Genomic DNA, 17,997 nt, shown 5'->3' on the forward strand with positions numbered 1-17,997 from the left:
CGAAGGGGGTTTGATTTTTCGCGGGTTTTGGGTGCCGTCATTATCACCACTTCACTCTGGTTAGTATCAATTGGGATTTTGTGATGAACCAGTCCGTGGCTCTGTTTAATTCCCAAATTCCCAACTTCAAATTTGCTTGCTTTTGCTCACTTTCTATTTCAAATAGATCTGAATCTGGGTTGGGAGTTGGTTTTGTCGTTGATTTTGTCGTTGGCTGTTGAGGAGCGTAAAATCCCAACTAAATCAACGTGATTGATTCTGAGTATTAATCATTGATCTGTACAGATATTTAGTTTATTTCCTTCTTTTTATGTAGACGTGTATATTAAGGAATGATCCTTTTAGGCTAGTTACCAGCACCCTCATTGGCTATTGTATTTGTATAAAGGTTCTGTACCTCATTCTATTTTTATTCTGAATATATACGAATTATCAATCTTTTCATGGTATCAGAGCTTAAGGTTACCTACACAAAACAAACCCTAACCTGTCCTCTCGCTAACCTCCATGGCGATCAACGACAGCGAATCACCTCAAGCCTCAGCCAAGCCCGAGCAACCCAAAATTGATTCCCAAGCCTCAGCCCAGCCTGCGCAACCCAAATATGATGATCCTAATGATCCTCTCTACCTCCATCACTCTGATCAACCAGGGGTTGTCCTTGTCACACAACTCCTGAATGACGAAAATTATCCAACCTGGAGTCGCTCCATGCTCATGGCGCTCAACACCAAAAACAAAGAAGGTTTCGTCGATGGCACCCTCAAGAAGCCTCTACATGGTTCTTCCACAACTCTCCAACAGTGGACACGGTGTAACAATCTTGTCAAGAGCTGGCTCCTCAATTCCATCTCCCCGGATATTGGTGCGAGCATCATTTATAACGATGTTGCGTCCGACATATGGAATGATCTAAAGGAACGATTCTCTCACGCTAATAGTGTCCATCTTTTCCACATTGAGCAAGAAATTCATGACTGCGTTCAAGGAAGCATGACCATCGGTGCCTATTACACCAAGTTGAAGGGCTTATGGGATGCGAGAGATGCACTTTGCTCCCTTCCATCTTGCCACTGCGGAGCAGCCAAAGAGATGTTCCAATTCCACCAGCACCAAAAGACCATGAAATTTCTTATGGGATTAAATGACGCATACGCTGGAGTTCGAGGACAAATCCTACTGATGGACCCATTTCCTGCAGTCAACAAAGCTTTTTCCCTTATCACCCAAGATGAAAAGCAACGAGCAATTTCTACTCATGCCCTCGGGAAAACACCAGTCACTGACGCCGCAGCCTTCACCGTTCATGGTCCTCGAAATTCTGGTAGAAATTTCTCACCTAAAAACCCTCATCTTAAGTGTGAACGTTGTGATGCCACAGGACACACTTCTGATACATGTCGAGAACATCTTAAATGTGATTATTGTGGTTGGCGTCGGCACACTATTGACCAATGCCGCAAATTGAAGAAGGCTCAATCCACTGGCGGCAACAGTGACTCTCAAGGTCGTCGGGGGTCATTTTCTCCTTCGGTCCATCATGTTGATGCCACTCCTGTGGCAACTGCAGCTCCTCCAACATACAACCTCACCGCAGCACAATACCAGAGCTTCCTTGCTCTCCTCAATCAAAACAAGCCCACAGCTTTGGCTAATCATGTTAGCACTGCTTCCAGCACCAGCGATCTCTCAGGTAACACCTTATGTGCCTCTGCTTTCGTTGGTGGACTCAACTGGATTTTTGACACTGGTGCCACCGATCACATGGTTTGTTCGCCTAAGTTGTTGACTACATGCACTCCAGTCTCTAATCGTCAAGTGTACCTTCCTGATCATGCCCTTGTCAATGTCACCCACATCGGCACTATCCGTTTCTCGGATGATTTTATTCTTCATAATGTGCTTTGTGTTCCCTCATTTAGATTAAATTTAATCTCTGTGAGCAAGCTCACCAAAAGCCCCTCTTGTCTTGCCATGTTCACTAATGAATCTTGTATTGTTCAGGACCGACGTTCGGGGAAGATGATTGGGACGGGAACTGAGAGGGAAGGTCTCTACTATCTTGATACTGCGAAGACAGCTGGGTGCAATTCCGTTTCAGCCCTTGTTCCTTCTTCTTCTCAACTTTGGCATCAACGCCTTGGTCATCTTTCAAATAAAAGCCTACGTGCTCTTTCTCTTTCTGTTAAAAACATGAAATTTTGTGACATTGATGATTGTTTGGTTTGTCCTTTAGCTAAACAAACTCGCCATCCTTTTCCTTTGAGTTCTATTAATTCACTTGCGCCATTTGAATTAATTCATGTTGATATTTGGGGTGGTTATCATGTTCCTTCCATCACTAAGGCACAATACTTCTTAACCATTGTAGATGATTACTCCAGATGTACATGGGTTTATTTAATGCACCACAAATCAGATGCACGCCAAAAGCTCACTACCTTTATCAATCTTGTTGAAACACAATTCTCTTCCCATGTTAAAATTGTTCGCAGTGATAATGGACCTGAGTTTCTAATGACACAATTTTTTTCTGATAAAGGGATTTTACATCACACTAGTTGTGTCTCCACTCCACAGCAAAATGGAGTAGTCGAAAGAAAACACCGACATCTTCTCAATGTTGCCCGAGCTTTACTCTTCCAAGCCAAACTTCCTAAGAAATTTTGGGGGGATGCCATACTCACTGCCACATATCTTATCAACCGCACTCCTACACAAGTTCTTAAAGGAAAAACTCCCTACGAAGTCCTTTTTCGAAAACCCCCAGTCTATGACCACTTAAGGGTTTTTGGTTGTTTGTGCTTTGCCTCTACTCATCATCTACGTCCAACCAAATTTGATGCTAGGGCCACACGTTGCATTTTTCTTGGTTACCCATATGGCACAAAGGGCTATCGGGTTTATGATCTCACTACGGGTAAAATTTTTATTTCTCGGGATGTCATCTTTCATGAAACTACTTTCCCTTTTCCATCTTCCGCCACCGACTCTTCTCTTGTCTTCCCACTTTCTCATCCCACCCATTTTGATGATGCCCCAACTCCTGGACTTCCTTCTCCTAGTTCACAGTTTCCAGCGCCTGACCTTGCGCTGGAACCACTTCCAGCACCTGCCGCGCTGGAAACACTTCCAGCACCTGCTCTTGCACTTCCAGCACCTGATCTCGTGCTTCCAGCACCTCCATCTCCTCTCGCACCGGTATCTCCACCCCTGCCCCGGCGTACCACCATGCCCAGTTATCTTCAGCAGTATCATGTCAACATAAAATTACCTGCCCGGTCTCTCCCATCATCTAACTCGGCGTCGATTGAACCCCAAGGTACCAAACATCCTCTCTCTCATGTCCTTACATATGACCGTTTGTCCCCACACCATCGTGTTTTTAGTGCTTCTCTTTCAGCGGTCAAAGAACCCACCTCTTATGTTCAAGCAGCTCATGATCCTCAATGGCGTCATGCCATGACCCAAGAATTGGCTGCCCTCGAAGCTAATGGCACATGGACTCTTCAATCTTTGCCCCCCGGCAAGAAACCCATTGGTTGTAAGTGGGTTTACAAGGTCAAACTTCATCCTGATGGTTCTCTTGATCGGTATAAAGCACGTTTGGTGGCAAAAGGCTACAGTCAGGTTGAGGGTTTGGACTACCGGGAAACTTTTGCCCCTGTTGCAAAGCTTGTCACCGTTCGCCTCCTTCTCGCCGTTGCTTCCACGCGTCGTTGGCATCTTCATCAGCTTGATGTCAATAATGCTTTCCTCAATGGTGATCTTGATGAAGATGTTTATATGCATCTCCCTCCTGGATTCGGACGAAAAGGGGAGACTCGTGTATGCAAGCTTCATAAATCCTTGTATGGACTCAAGCAAGCTTCACGTCAATGGTTTATTAAACTTTCCACAGCCCTTACGCAAGCGGGCTATCGTCAATCGAAGGCAGATTATTCATTGTTCGTCCGAACCCGAGGTGCCACATTCACTGCCTTACTCATCTATGTGGATGATATCATTTTGACAGGGAATAGTTTACAAGACATTGAAGCAACCAAGTCATACTTGCTGCAACAATTCAAATTGAAAGACCTTGGTCAACTAAAATATTTTCTTGGCATCGAGATTGCTCATTCCAGCAAAGGCATCGCCCTTTCACAACGCAAGTATGCACTTGAAATACTAGAGGATGCAGGACAGCTTGGTGCAAAACCAGCCGATTCACCCATGGAGCAGAATTTGTCCCTTAGCAAACATGATGGCGACTACATTGATGATCCATCTTCGTATCGAAGGCTTGTGGGGAGGCTGATCTATTTGACAATTACCCGGCCTGACTTGGTGTATGCCGTTCACACTCTAAGCCAGTTCATGGATAAGCCACGAACACCACACCTAGATGCAGCTTATCGGGTTTTGCGCTATGTCAAACGTGCACCAGGGCAAGGTATTTTTCTTTCTGCCAACAGTCCAATTCAATTAAATGCTTTTTGTGATGCGGATTGGGCTCGATGTCGTGATACTCGACGTTCTACTACCGGGTATTGTGTATTTCTTGGCAATTCTTTGGTTTCTTGGAAGACCAAGAAGCAAACCACAGTATCCCGATCTAGTGCCGAAGCTGAATATCGTTCCATGGCTGCCGCTTGCTGCGAAATTACTTGGTTACGATATATTTTGCAAGATTTAGGCATTAAGCATTCACATGCAGTCAAGTTATATTGTGACAACCAAGCAGCGCTCCACATTGCTTCGAATCCAGTATTTCATGAACGGACTAAACACATTGAAATTGATTGCCATTTGGTAAGAGAAAAGGTTCAAAGTGGAATGATCAAAACGGCTCATATTTCCACCTTACAACAACCAGCAGACATATTCACAAAGGCCGTGAGTCTTCCACAATTTGCGATTTTACTCAGCAAGTTAGGAATCATCAACATACATTCCAACTTGAATGGGAGTGTTGAGGAGCGTAAAATCCCAACTAAATCAACGTGATTGATTCTGAGTATTAATCATTGATCTGTACAGATATTTAGTTTATTTCCTTCCTTTTATGTAGACGTGTATATTAAGGAATGATCCTTTTAGGCTAGTTACCAGCACCCTAATTGGCTATTGTATTTGTATAAAGGTTCTGTACCTCATTCTATTTTTATTCTGAATATATAAGAATTATCAATCTTTTCATTGGCAACTCGTGGTAAGCAGAGGGAGGTGGAGTTTGGTTGTATTGGGGAGAGAGAGAGAGAGAGAACGGCATTGGAGGTGGGTTTGGGGTGGATCGATGAAGGGTTAAGTCGGAGGAAGGGAGGGTGGGGGTTGGCTGGGTGGGATGATGGGAGGTTGCTGGTGGGTCGTCAGGCAATGGTGGAAGTTCCAGAGAGAGAGAGAGAGAGAGATGCCAGGGGGTGGGAAGAGAAAGAGACGAAGATAAAAAAAAATTTCTTTTGATTTTTGCCAGATTTTTAATTTTAATTTTTAAATTTAATTTAACAATAATAAATAATTTAAACAGTAAAATATTTTTTTATTAATTTTTGGTCCACGTGGAAGTCCACGTCATCAAAAAAGGGTCCCACTTTTGACACATTAGCATTTAACAGATTGACTAACAGTTTGGTTAACGGAGATGACAATTTGTAGACTTTCCGTGACTTTGAGTATGTACTGGCAAATATCCCGAAAATCGAGTATGAACTCGTAAATGACCCTATAAGTTGGAGGTTTACTGTAGTTTACCCTTATTTTATCAATGAAGAGGAATGATTCAAACTTGTGGACTCTTTCAATATTCAAAAGAAATATGTCACTAAATTGAAAACTAGTTGGTGTAACTTATGATTATTAAGATAGATATTATTGTTCAGATTCAAAATTTGAGCATTTTTATAATACCTGCCTCTAAGGAAAAACTCTCTTTTACTGGTATAATTTATCATGTAACTTACAGAACTACGATTTGAGTGTGTATATATATATATATATATATATTCATATTCAATTGTTGTCACCCTTGACATATATTATGCACAATCATATTATTCGAAACGTTTTCCACCTCTAACGCCCAATGCTACTTGAACCAAACCTGTGGTGAACAGTCTTTTTGACCTTCAAATAAAGGGCAACGCTCAAAGAGCCAACTTAAAAGGTTGACCAGCCCGCATCATCCTCCTATCCATCACCTCCATACTTTGCTTCCTCCAAGCTTTTACGCACTCTGTGTGTCTCTCATCCATGCATGCATGTGCGCCTACATCTCTCCCTCCCTCTCTCTCTCTCTCTCTCTCTCTCTCTCTGGATAACATTTTGGTGAGGATGCAAGCTGCCTTGAGCTTCTGAATAATTCGATAGCAATGAATAATAAAACACAAGCATTGTCTAATGGCACCTGGGTATGCCACGCCCAGAAAGGGTCAAGATCAAAGGGTTTCTTTTTTGGTGATAACCCTTTGGACTTCCCGACTACGATTCTCTATGTACAGCTTTCTATATCTGCCTTACTCACCTCTTTCTTGCAATTCATTCTCAACCCTCTTGGTGAGAGTACTTTCACCTCACAAATGCTCGTACGTTCCTATCCTACTTACATTTCAAAATCAATGTTTTGGTTTTTTTTTTTTTCCATTTTAAAGTACGTGATACACACAGGGAATGAAAAAATGGTGGCACTACCATTTTCCCAAATACTAATCTACAATACCTGGTAGATTTTCGATATTTGGTCAATTGATATTTCAAAATATCTACGTACCAAATGTCAATATAATATATCCATAATATACAGGATAATGTAAATTGATATGTGTTTTAAAACACCCTTTTCTCTTAACCAATTTTATATGTGATGACTGATGATATATATATATATATATATATTCTTAACCAATTTTATATGTGATATATATATATATATATATATATATCAGGTAGGTATCATATTGGGGCCATCAGTCTTAGGAGGAGGCAATGTGTTTGCAGATACTGTTTTCCCAATGAAAAGTTTTTACATCAGCGAAACCTTTGCCTTCTTTGGCGTCATGTTGTTCTTATTCCTAGTTGGAGTCAAAATGGATATAAGCGTGGTCAAACAAACAGGGAGGAAAGCCCTGGTCATAGGCATCTCTGCTTTCTTTGTGCCTCTGATACTCAACATGGGGTTTGCTTTAGTTCTTCAGCGAACGGTCACGATGGAACCAAAATTACACAAGTCCATAATCATCATAGCTGTGTTTCAATCCATGAGCTCCTTCCACGTCATCGCGTGCCTCTTGGCCGATTTGAAGCTCCTCAACTCAGAGATTGGCAGATTGGCTGTGTCTTCTTCAATGGTCAGTGGGGTGCTCTCTTTTGCTTGCCTCAGTTTGGCCTTCGCAACAAGGCAAAGCTTAATTGGGAGAAATAAATTTAGCCTACCCTTTATGGGGATAAGTATGTTTTGCATGTTTATTCTCATAGTCTACATTATGAGGCCCATCATGTTATGGATGGTTGCACAAACACGTAAAGGAAAACCATTTAAAGAAGGTTACATTTGCTACATCTTTGTCATGGTTATGTCCTGTTCTCTTATTGGAGAGGTTATGGGCCTGCATTTCATGCTGGGCCCAATGATTTTGGGCCTGGCAGTACCAGAAGGCCCACCGTTGGGATCAGCTTTGGTGGAGAAACTTGACTCATATATCTCCTTGATTCTATTGCCAAGCTACTTTGTGTTCGGTGCTGCAAGGATCAATTTCTCTTTGATAAAGATGAAGACTGTTTGGGTTGTGGAGCTCTTGACTGTGAGTAGCTTTTGTGGTAAGCTCATAGGAACTGTGGTGCCTTCACTCTATTGCAAAATGCCTGCTGTTGATGCATTCTCATTAGGCCTCATCATGAGTGCTCAAGGCATCATTGACGTTATAACTTTGCAACATGGAATGTTCCTCAAAGTAATTATATCTCCACTCCACCTTTTTAACTATAATTTACATGTGTGTGTGTGTGTGTATATATATATATATATATATGCTTGTTCATTTGTGCTTAATAATTATTTGTTTCCAGTTGATTGACGAAGAATCCTTTAGTATCATGGCTCTATCAGCACTTGTCTCAACTGCAATCATAACCCCGGTGGTGAAATTCCTATACGATCCATCCAAGAGATACATGTCCACCATGCGAAGGAGGACAATTGAACATGCCTTGCCCAACGCCGAGCTTCGAATGCTGGCCTGCATATACCAAGAAGACAGCACCCCTCCCATCATCAACCTTCTTGAGGTCTCAAATCCAACCCCCAAAACCCCCATTTTCTTTTATGTCGTTCACCTCATCAGACTCTCTGGCAGAACTGCCCCAGTCCTCATCACACATAGGCCAGGGAAAAGGAGTGCCAGAACTTTTGAGTCCCATGACTCGGATCGTATAGTGAATGCCTTCAGATTATATGAGGAACATAGCTCTGGTGGTCTCATAATGAATGCCTTGACAGCCATTTCTCCCTATGCCACAATGCATGATGATGTTTGCACCTTGGCATTGGAGAAGAGGACTTCCATGGTCCTAATCCCATTCCACAAGCAATTCAACGAGCTAAGTGGCGCAGGGGTATTGGACAATAATCCTATTAGGTCTGTGAATCAAAACATTCTTCGAAATTCCCCATGCTCGGTTGGGATTCTTCTCGATCGTGGTACCTTGAACACCAACGTTACTATTTCATGCAAAAATTTGTACAATTTCGGGATGATCTTTGTAGAAGGACCTGACGACCGTGAGGCATTGGCATATGCTATGCGCATGGCGGAGCACCCTAATGTCAGCCTCACGGTCATTAGACTGGTAGACCATAATATGAAACACAGTGTGCATAGAGATCACGATATGGTCCTAATCAGCAAGTGTAAGACAGCAATTGCTGGGAGAAAACAACATGTTTATAAGGAGGAACATGTTAAAGATAGTGTGGATATGATCAATGTGATCAGGTCAAATTCAATGGAAAAATTGTATGACCTAATTTTGGTTGGGAGACGTCACGATAGCAATTCACCGTTGTTCATGGGACTCACAGAATGGAATGAGTTTCCGGAACTTGGGTTCATCGGAGACATGCTGGCATCTTCAGATTCCAATTGTGATGTCTCAGTGTTGGTGGTGCAGCAACAAATGCTTGGAAGTGATCGACTGATGGTATCTGACAGCAGCTTTAAGTCCAAAGGGAAAGAAGGATCGTTTTCTGTTGTGGATATGCCTCGCGATGATAGAGTGCACCCAGTTGATTATTAGGGACAAACATGTACAGTAGAGAAGGAAAGGGAAATTTGCTGTTGCTTTCACTTTTTTGCTTAACTAGGATAGCTTTGTACAACAATTCTGGTTATATAGGGTTATTGAATATGAGCTAGCTTAGCTATAGAGATCATGTTTCTTGTAAGTTTTATTTGCTCTTTTTCTCAAATTGTATAAACCTTGTACATTATACTTTTGTAGAAACTGAAATGAAACATATTGAAGTACAGAATAGCTTCTACTGCAATATATATCAACCTAATTTTTCTACCTAGATTTCTTATTCATTATACACACATGGAAAATTTTGTTTGATTTTATATCTTTGGAAAGCATACGAAAATTATGAGTACTGTTATATGTACCATTCATCTAATTGAGGTAGATCTCCACTTTGAGATCAACAATATGAAATCTGGGAAATCATTTTTATGTGTACTCTTGTCATTTGAATATGCAAGTGGACTAAAAGTTTATTGTGTGTTATATTCCCCATCCTCTTTCACCCCATATTTCAATTCTTGACCAATATCTTTCTCCCTTCCAATAGATTATAGACTAAAATTCGAAGGTTAAATAAGTTTCATATATATTTATTAGACGTTTACACAGCACAAATTACAATTTAAAATTGGGATCTTAGACCATTGATATCCTAAACAACTTTGTGCCCGACAATAAAATGGTACAAAGATGAATTAAAGAACCTCTATACCACAAGACAAGATCGAGGAAAAGGCCAATTGAGAGATGATTGTCAAGTATCTGTAGGGCAACAAAGGCAGGAATTGAGGACTAGGACCCACCAATTCCTATCCCACCACCAAAAGAAGCAAATAAAAGGCACACATTGCTATCCAAAAAGCAAAGAAGAGAAAAAGTTTTTATATATATAGGAAAAATCCAATATCAGTTGTGACAAAATGATAAACATTATGGGGTAATAAGAAAATAGGGCCAAGCAATTAGCAAATAAACCACTGGCCCTCAACTTTTGGATGTTGAGTTCTTAACAACTCATGGGGACAGGACAGATAGGATGCGCTACTAGTGCTAGCTATATTCCCAAAACCATGTAAATTAAAAATGTTTTGGAATACCAAGGAATTAATCTCTGTATTAATTAGTTAATTGGTTGTTTACTGCTCTCACAGCTGATTGCATAAAGTCTCTTTGGAAGATTCTACTCATGAATATGAGTTTAAATCTCTCTCTCTCTCTCTCGAAGTAGCAAAGGACCCACTGATCTAGTAGTTTGTAGTAATTACTCCCCCAAGCAAGGTATCTTTGTTGCATTTTCTAGATTCTCTTAAGTTGTTTTCTATAAGATGAGTAATCCTCAATGACAAAAACAAAGTTCAAAATTTTGAATCCCTAATCAGTTTTATTCTTCATTGTTTCATAATAATTTAGGCCTACTTTTGAATTTCATGTATTTCAACGGATGAGATATTGCCAAATCTCGATTTATTTTCATTTAGAAGAATGAAACAACAAGAATCAAAATTTTATTTTTTAATCAACAAATAATATTTCAACTTGAAACTTCTTTCAATATTAAGAAAAGATACAACTACATCACGAGTTAGTTACAACTTCTTATTGAAATTGAGATAATGTAAGGTCAATTAATTTAAGATTCTTACGGTGTGAAAGAAGAATAATTAAGGTTTGGGACAATATAAAGTTAGACTCACCATCCCCAAAAACGCATAGAGAAAGCCATTTTCAGTTTTTTAACTGACTAGATGTCTCCCATCCAGAGAGATTCACCCAACTTCTCCTCCGGGAACTGGCGACTGGACCCGTGAACTTGTCCAAAACAATGCTACAATTAATCTCTTGGCTCAATGCCTATATGTTCCTTGGGATCTCATCTCATTTTTTCTATTTTAATCCATTATGTGTTTAATTAAAATTAAATGCCTGGCGAGGTCTCGTTGGTCCAAACCCACATCTCACATGCTTCCCCATGATTAATTTCGCTAAAAATATTTACAAACTCAACTGGTTAAACTGAAATCTTTGATCTAAAAGAGCTAGAAACTGATGCAGTACTTTTGTGGTCCAAAACATTAATATATAAATATCATTTATGTAATATTTTATGGGAATCCATGTGATGTGAGGACTGAATTATACGAAATAGGTTTAGCTAAGAAGATTTGCCAGGTTGGTTTTGCATTTAAATTTAGGTAGCTTCAAGATGTAGCCATTCAAAACTTTTGGATTTATGCTAATAAGATAATATGCTCATAATAATATAAGGGTTGGAGCTCATGTCCTGCATATCAAACACCTCTCTCTCTCTCTCTCTCTCTCTCTCTTCTAGGAGTTTTCCAGCATTTCACGCAAACTGTTTTAATAAATAAAAGAACATACCATCTTTCTTTTTTTTACATGTATTGTGATTTAAGCTTTTGTTGTTTCAATATCAGTATTCATTGTTTTTTTTAAGTATATGTAACTAATTTGGTCAACTAAGATGATGAAGAAGAAGAAGAAGAGATTAATTCCATGATATATACTATAATCATTTGTTGATTAATCAATTTGTTAAGCCAATGGGTTAGGTTTAATTAGGAATAAATTTAGAGCTCACAATCATTAACCCTAATGAAGACATATATAATTTATTATTCATATGTATTTTCACAAGTTGTTACCCCGATATATTCCCTCCATTTGTTGGCTAATTAAATGCGTTTACAGGACTAGCATGCACATTACGCACAAATATTATTATGGAGGTTTGAACCCACAACTATTTGGAAGCACACTAAAAGCCTGAGCATATTTCACTAAACATCAACTTTCTTTTCCTTTCCTTTTTCTTTTTTTAACTAAATTCTACAATCAATTATTTCAAATAATAGTATAGTATATAATAATGCATGTATACATAGCTGCACTACAATACCGCGTAGATGAACTGATATGCATGCCAACTATTCTCTGCTGAAGTCAAGTCACATATGATATATATATATATATATATAGGATTAAAGTAAAATAATGAATCTTGCAATACTGGCCAATGACTTTGGTATTGTATTTAAAAAAAAGAATAAGAAAAATATTAAGAAGTTAAAAGTATATATAACATAATAACAACAATAATGGAATATATATAGGAAATTACGAGTCAGTCATGGAAATGGATCTGACTAAAACACAATCAAATTTCTAGCAATATTATTTTTTCTTTTTATATAAATTTCCAGAGAAATTAATTTTTCATTTGGACAAATTATGAGAACAGATCAATTTTCAGCTGGCCTTCAATGAAAGTAAATGGAATTATGGACTGCAAGAAAGCAACTATTTTTTATTATTTTATACATGTATATAAATTTATTTATTTGAAATGCCAAAAAGCTCAAATTAAACACACACTTCAATTCAACTATAATGGAAATTTCTCTCTGTTTTTTTTGTTTTGGCAATAGGCTGCCCAGTTATTTGCTTCTGCACACACAACATGAGATCGATGAGAAAAGAGAGAAATAGAAGAAGAAACATATCTACTTACAAACTTGAAGGTGTACATACAATTGTTTTCGTACAAACGCACATTTCTTTTCTATCTCTCTCCCTCTGTCAAGACTGCCAGTATGCCATGATTTTTCAGTTTTCTCGAGAACCAAACAGATCATGACCTCATGAACACTAAATTTAATTCCGAATCTGCCATTATTATACGCAGACCCAAAAAAAAAAACAAAAACAAAAACCAGCAAAACCACATTTTATCCACAAGAGAAAATACCAAACCCCCCCCCATCCATCACCGGAAAAAAAATTTGTTAGTCTTCGGTGATGCTTTCGAGATGAGGCCGCCATACTGTGGCCCGGCCGGCCCGGCGATCCCGCCGTGACGAAGACTTCTTTTCAGTGACAATCTCCATTAAGTAGCGGTCGGTACTTTCGCTGTGGTTTTTAGTGCTCTTTTTCGACGGCTTCTTAACTCCGCTAGTCTTACTCTTCTTCTTCTTCTCCGGTATAGAAGAAGTCGGGATCAAGAAATAGATGCTGCCCCGCTTGAGTTCCGTCTCCGGTGAGAGTATCAAAATACGACGAACGACGCCTTGGGAGCTGGGTTTGCTCAGAACGTGATTTGGGTTCGCTTCGAGGATCTCACCGGCTGTGACAGAATGTGAGATTTCTTCTACGTAGCCATTCAAATGGACGATCCGGATCAAGTCAAGAGCTCCACAGGGTAGCACACAAGCCAAACAGCACCTTAGACTGTTGCCCATTTTAGATATTTTGACCTCTCACTCTGTTTTCTGGGTTGCTCTGTTTTTTGGGTTGCTCTGTTTTTTCTTTGGGGTTGGTTTGGAAGGTTGAATTGAATGCTATGGAGGGGTGGACTGGCTGTGTGTTATATATAGAAATATTGACATCTAATAAGAACAGAACAGAGCTAATTGGGTTAGAAAATGACCAAATTGGCCTCTTGGTGATTTTTATTTTATTTTTTGGGTTTTGGTCTTCTTCTTGTGTGGGATTGGGTTTGGGTGGCCCTTGCTTCCGTGAGCTAATTAACTTAAGCCGCCTTCTAAACAATTGATGATGTGAGATTACTTGCATTCACCTTTGGGAAGTGCTTAAGAATTAATGAACCTTTTGGGAAGTGCTGAAGCTAGCTAGGGTTTCTTTGTTTCAAAGTGGAAGCCAAAGTTGGTCAAATTAGGCGTTTTTTCTTCTTTTGTTAACTGAGGTGTAATTGACAATCAAATATTAACTGAATTTAGTATTTTATGGACAAATTTGTAAATGTCTTCAAAAGCTAATTCGATCATTTGTTTATATGCGACTCAAGCGTTATAGTTCTGACAGTGGCTCTACGATTGTGAGAAAAAAAAAATCATAAATTGTCTCTTGTGCTACATGTAATACGTGAATTAGCTTTTGCGCTACATGTAAAATGTGAATAGTCTCTTGTGTTGCATATAACATGTGATTCTGATCTAGTTATATGTTAGTGCCTCTAAAAGAAGGATAAAAAGTTCCTGAAATTCTGCTTCATTTTTAGAATGTTAAAAAGATAACTTAGAAAAGTGACATTCAATATGAGGAAGAATATACAAAATTGAAAATAATAGTTATTTAAATCATTTTATTTTTATCTTATTTTTTGAGAAACTAGTTTTTATTTCTTTTCCCTTTTTATTCTTCACCTCTATCCCCTCACGTCTTTCTCTTCAATCAAAAGACAAATAAAATAATAAAATATTTCTTAAAAATTCGTTAAAATCTCATAAATGCGGTGATTTGTTTATCATAACAAATGAAACACTAGCCATGATAAAAGAGAATAAGCAAACCAATCTTAGCTAACAAGATTAACGCTTAATTAGGGTCTTAAGTACCCCCTATCCTTACCTCTACCTCTTATATAATGTTGAAGCAAAAAAACAGTATAAAGACCTCCAAGGGTGTATTTGGAAATATAAGAAATACGAAGAGGAGTTGTGTATGTGGCTCCCACAACATGACCCAATGACGAGTCGATCGCGAATATAGGCATTAAGATTGGAAACGACAGATTTAAATAATGGCTTTGGCTTATGCTCAAATTATAAGTGATTAGGTACGGAATGGAAATTGTAGAGTACAAGCTTTTATTTTTTGAGAAAATGATTATCCTACCCTTACGTGAGCTGACCAATTTCACAGGCTCATATGATTGGTCCCGTCTGGCCTCAGTAGAAAGCATAACAGCCACTTGTCTCGAGTTTTTTTTTAATCTCTGAGACTTCATTGGTCTGTGACATTGTTAGCTGCACTGCCGGTGAGGAAGTTCTTATAACTCTGGACCCTCTGTTAAGAAAAGGCCAGAGAATCTAGCTGTCTTCTTAGAACAGGTGTCTTTTATATATATATTTTTTTTCTTAGCCAAATATGTGAATGCATAACCTAAATACTAGAATACCCCTTTCCAAATATGTGAATTAATAGTATAAACTAGGTAATTATGAAATGTAAAGAAATATGTACAACTTGAGAGATCACTTGCAATATACATTACCCTCCTCAAAATCATATCAATTGTATGATGAAATGTAAGGAAATATGTTAGAATTTATGATCAGTTAAAGGATTCGATTTCTTTTAATCCCTAACAAATGATTAAGTCTTGAGCTTGTGATTAACTCTCCATATCCATGACTTGAGCATTAGGGTTGTTGAGCTCGTCCTTCATCAGAGTCGTCAGGTTATGTAATTATTCACAAGGAATTTGTAGTTCATTAAGTAGTTAAAAGCAATTACTCTTGTATTACATTGTTTAATTCTTTCCTCTCTCGAATCAGTTGTATAAAATAAAATATAAAATATAAAAAATCATGCTACTATTCAACCATGTTCATCAATTAGGTGAAAACATCCTTCAAATTAGTGATGAAAATTTGTCATATAGGGCTCCGGACAATGAGGTTCAGTGCACTTACTTTATATAACTGAAATCAAACCCTAAACCTCAACCGGCCAAATTAAAGTATAGCTGAACACAAACTCGCACAATACATGCAAACTTGAAGTATCACAACATTCTAGATATATCAATCTTTTTAGTATTCTTTGTCACCTAGTGCAATTGTTGCTCGAGTATCTCGCAGTAATTTTATATTTGAACTCTGCAAAGACCATCATATGTTACAAATAATATTATATCATTACTAATGCGAACAAACTACATGTTCTTTTCCTTGATCTCCAAAATAATAATTAACAAGTCCCCATGGGTTTTTTAATTAACTAGCTAGTTAATTAGTTGTCTTTTCGCACATATATATATACTAGCTTTCAATAACGATTTTGTAGACGGAGTTGACGAAAAATGGTAAAGTGGGATAGTGAATACGGTTCTGAAGGGTTTAGTGTGCAAATTTAAGTTTCATAGGGTAAATGAGATGAGACCAACATTCGAGTCTAAGGAGGAAAACAGTGATTAAGTTATTTTAATAATTGAAAATGGACTAGGCACTCCTAGTATGATCTCAAAACATCAAATATTTTGTTGGTAGCTGCAGATGGGTATGGCAAGTACAAGACTAAATAATCTAGTCAATAAGGTACTTCGAACCCTAGCTAGCCAGTATATATGACAAGACAAGTGATTAGAGTATGTGTCTTTGCTCGTGTGGATGGTTTGTAATTTTGCATCTTATCTTATGCCACATCAAACAGCTTGGACTAGGAAGCTTCATGGCACTGACGTTTCAGGCACCGACCTTAACAGAAACGAAACTTTACAATAATCGATTGCTAACAAGGGACGCACGAGGCATGCCATAAGATTCCCGATCGATGTGGGATTCAATCTAAAATTGTAATTATCCTCAAACCTCAACATGTACACAACAAGACTGAAGGAGGAATTAGAAGAAGCCATCCATAATTGAACAACGTGAGGCAAGTCTGTCTTTACACTGAAGCCAAGGTGGAAGCACAATTTATTAATCAAAGACTAGTTTTTTTAATTATTGGGTTTAAGTTAATCATTTTATTAATCGCATAGTTGATGAATAATCATCATTGGTTTTAGAGTACGATTGAAGAAAGCCACTGCCCCTAACAGCTGCCGTAGTACTTTACTATCCAAACTCTTCCCTTTGTATTACTTGCTCTCACCACCACCTCTTCAGCAACAAAACTTATATGAAACGGGATAACATTATTTTGTTATCATCAGCCAATTATCACGTATGACATAACATGATTGACCGAAATAGCAAAATAATAATGTTATTCCCATTGTACACAAGCTTTCCAAGACATAGAGCCAAAAGTTATTTATATAATTAATGCTTCATATACTTTTGAGAGACTTTTAATTAGTGGTTGCTATCCCTAGGTGCATATTTGATAGCTGGCATTGTTGCTCAAAGCTATACAATATTTGATGGATTATACAAATCTTTTGGATTGGTAGAATTCAAGTTCAGTTCATTGTATCCAGGTCTCGATCGCCCAATTAGAAGTACATAGAATCTAAAAAGTGATTCTTTTCAATTCCCTATTGGTGTTAATGGATTAATTGGGATTACTGTATTGAAATTTGTTGGGTTTTAAAAACAACACATTGCAAAGCCCGATAGTACAAGAGAAGTAAATCGAAGTTAGTTTTTATAATCATTGATGTGTATATATATAAAGGGGCATACATTTTATGTACATATAAGTACTACAGATAACTGAAAAATGATATTTTTTACGAGACAATCTAGCATGTTAATTATATTATTGTTTTATTAATTTGAGTCGTTAATCATATAAAATTACATTGGTCGTCTGACAAAATCATAAGATGTCAAATTATATGACAAATAGCATTTCCTAGCTATTACTTCTTTGGGTTTGGTTCCTTTAAATCTTATGTCTACTTGAAAACTATAACCCCAGCCAATGGATTGTCAATAAGTTAGGCATGTAATAATTTCAAAGGAGAATTGGTCCAAGCAAGTAGCTCCAATTTTGGAACCGTCTAAATCATGAAGGATTTGTTAGAAAATGTATCGCAACATGATCTCTGAGTGCTAGCCAAGGCTACCACTATATGGCTCATATTTCTCATGGACCCATCTTCATATTCGTGGTCTTAGGCTTCTAGCAAGAATTTCAGGTTTAATGAATTATAACAATAATATCTGTATTGAGACGCATCAGCCAGAAGGAAAAAAAAAAAAAAAAAATAGATGGGTCCGTTTAGATTTTTAT

At 38.1% G+C, this 17,997-nt stretch overlaps 2 protein-coding genes across 2 annotated transcripts; one reads left to right on the forward strand and one right to left on the reverse strand.

Moving 5' to 3' along the window:
* The first annotated feature begins 6,269 nt into the window (after positions 1-6,269).
* On the forward strand, positions 6,270-9,379 carry LOC117632178 (cation/H(+) antiporter 15-like). Its single transcript, XM_034365601.1, has 3 exons — positions 6,270-6,563; positions 6,924-7,928; positions 8,044-9,379. The coding sequence occupies exons 1-3, from the start codon at positions 6,351-6,353 to the stop codon at positions 9,268-9,270; spliced, it is 2,445 nt and encodes an 814-aa protein (XP_034221492.1). The 5' UTR covers positions 6,270-6,350; the 3' UTR covers positions 9,271-9,379.
* Positions 9,380-12,736: 3,357 nt separating this feature from the next.
* Positions 12,737-13,619, reverse strand: LOC117632409. Its single transcript, XM_034365872.1, has one exon. The coding sequence runs from the start codon at positions 13,530-13,532 to the stop codon at positions 13,080-13,082; it is 453 nt and encodes a 150-aa protein (XP_034221763.1). The 5' UTR covers positions 13,533-13,619; the 3' UTR covers positions 12,737-13,079.
* Positions 13,620-17,997: the final 4,378 nt, after the last annotated feature.

Source organism: Prunus dulcis, chromosome 6, assembly GCF_902201215.1.
Source record: "Prunus dulcis chromosome 6, ALMONDv2, whole genome shotgun sequence".
NCBI lineage: Eukaryota > Viridiplantae > Streptophyta > Magnoliopsida > Rosales > Rosaceae > Prunus > Prunus dulcis.

Excerpts from the sequence above, each read along its gene's own strand:
- LOC117632178 (XM_034365601.1), top strand. The coding sequence starts at position 6,351 with ATGAATAATAAAACACAAGCATTGTCTAATGGCACCTGGGTATGCCAC. Across the intron at positions 6,564-6,923 it reads CTTTCACCTCACAAATGCTC|GTAGGTATCATATTGGGGCC; the intron begins GTACGTTCCTAT and ends TATATATATCAG. Across the intron at positions 7,929-8,043 it reads AACATGGAATGTTCCTCAAA|TTGATTGACGAAGAATCCTT; the intron begins GTAATTATATCT and ends ATTTGTTTCCAG.
- LOC117632409 (XM_034365872.1), bottom strand. The coding sequence starts at position 13,532 with ATGGGCAACAGTCTAAGGTGCTGTTTGGCTTGTGTGCTACCCTGTGGA.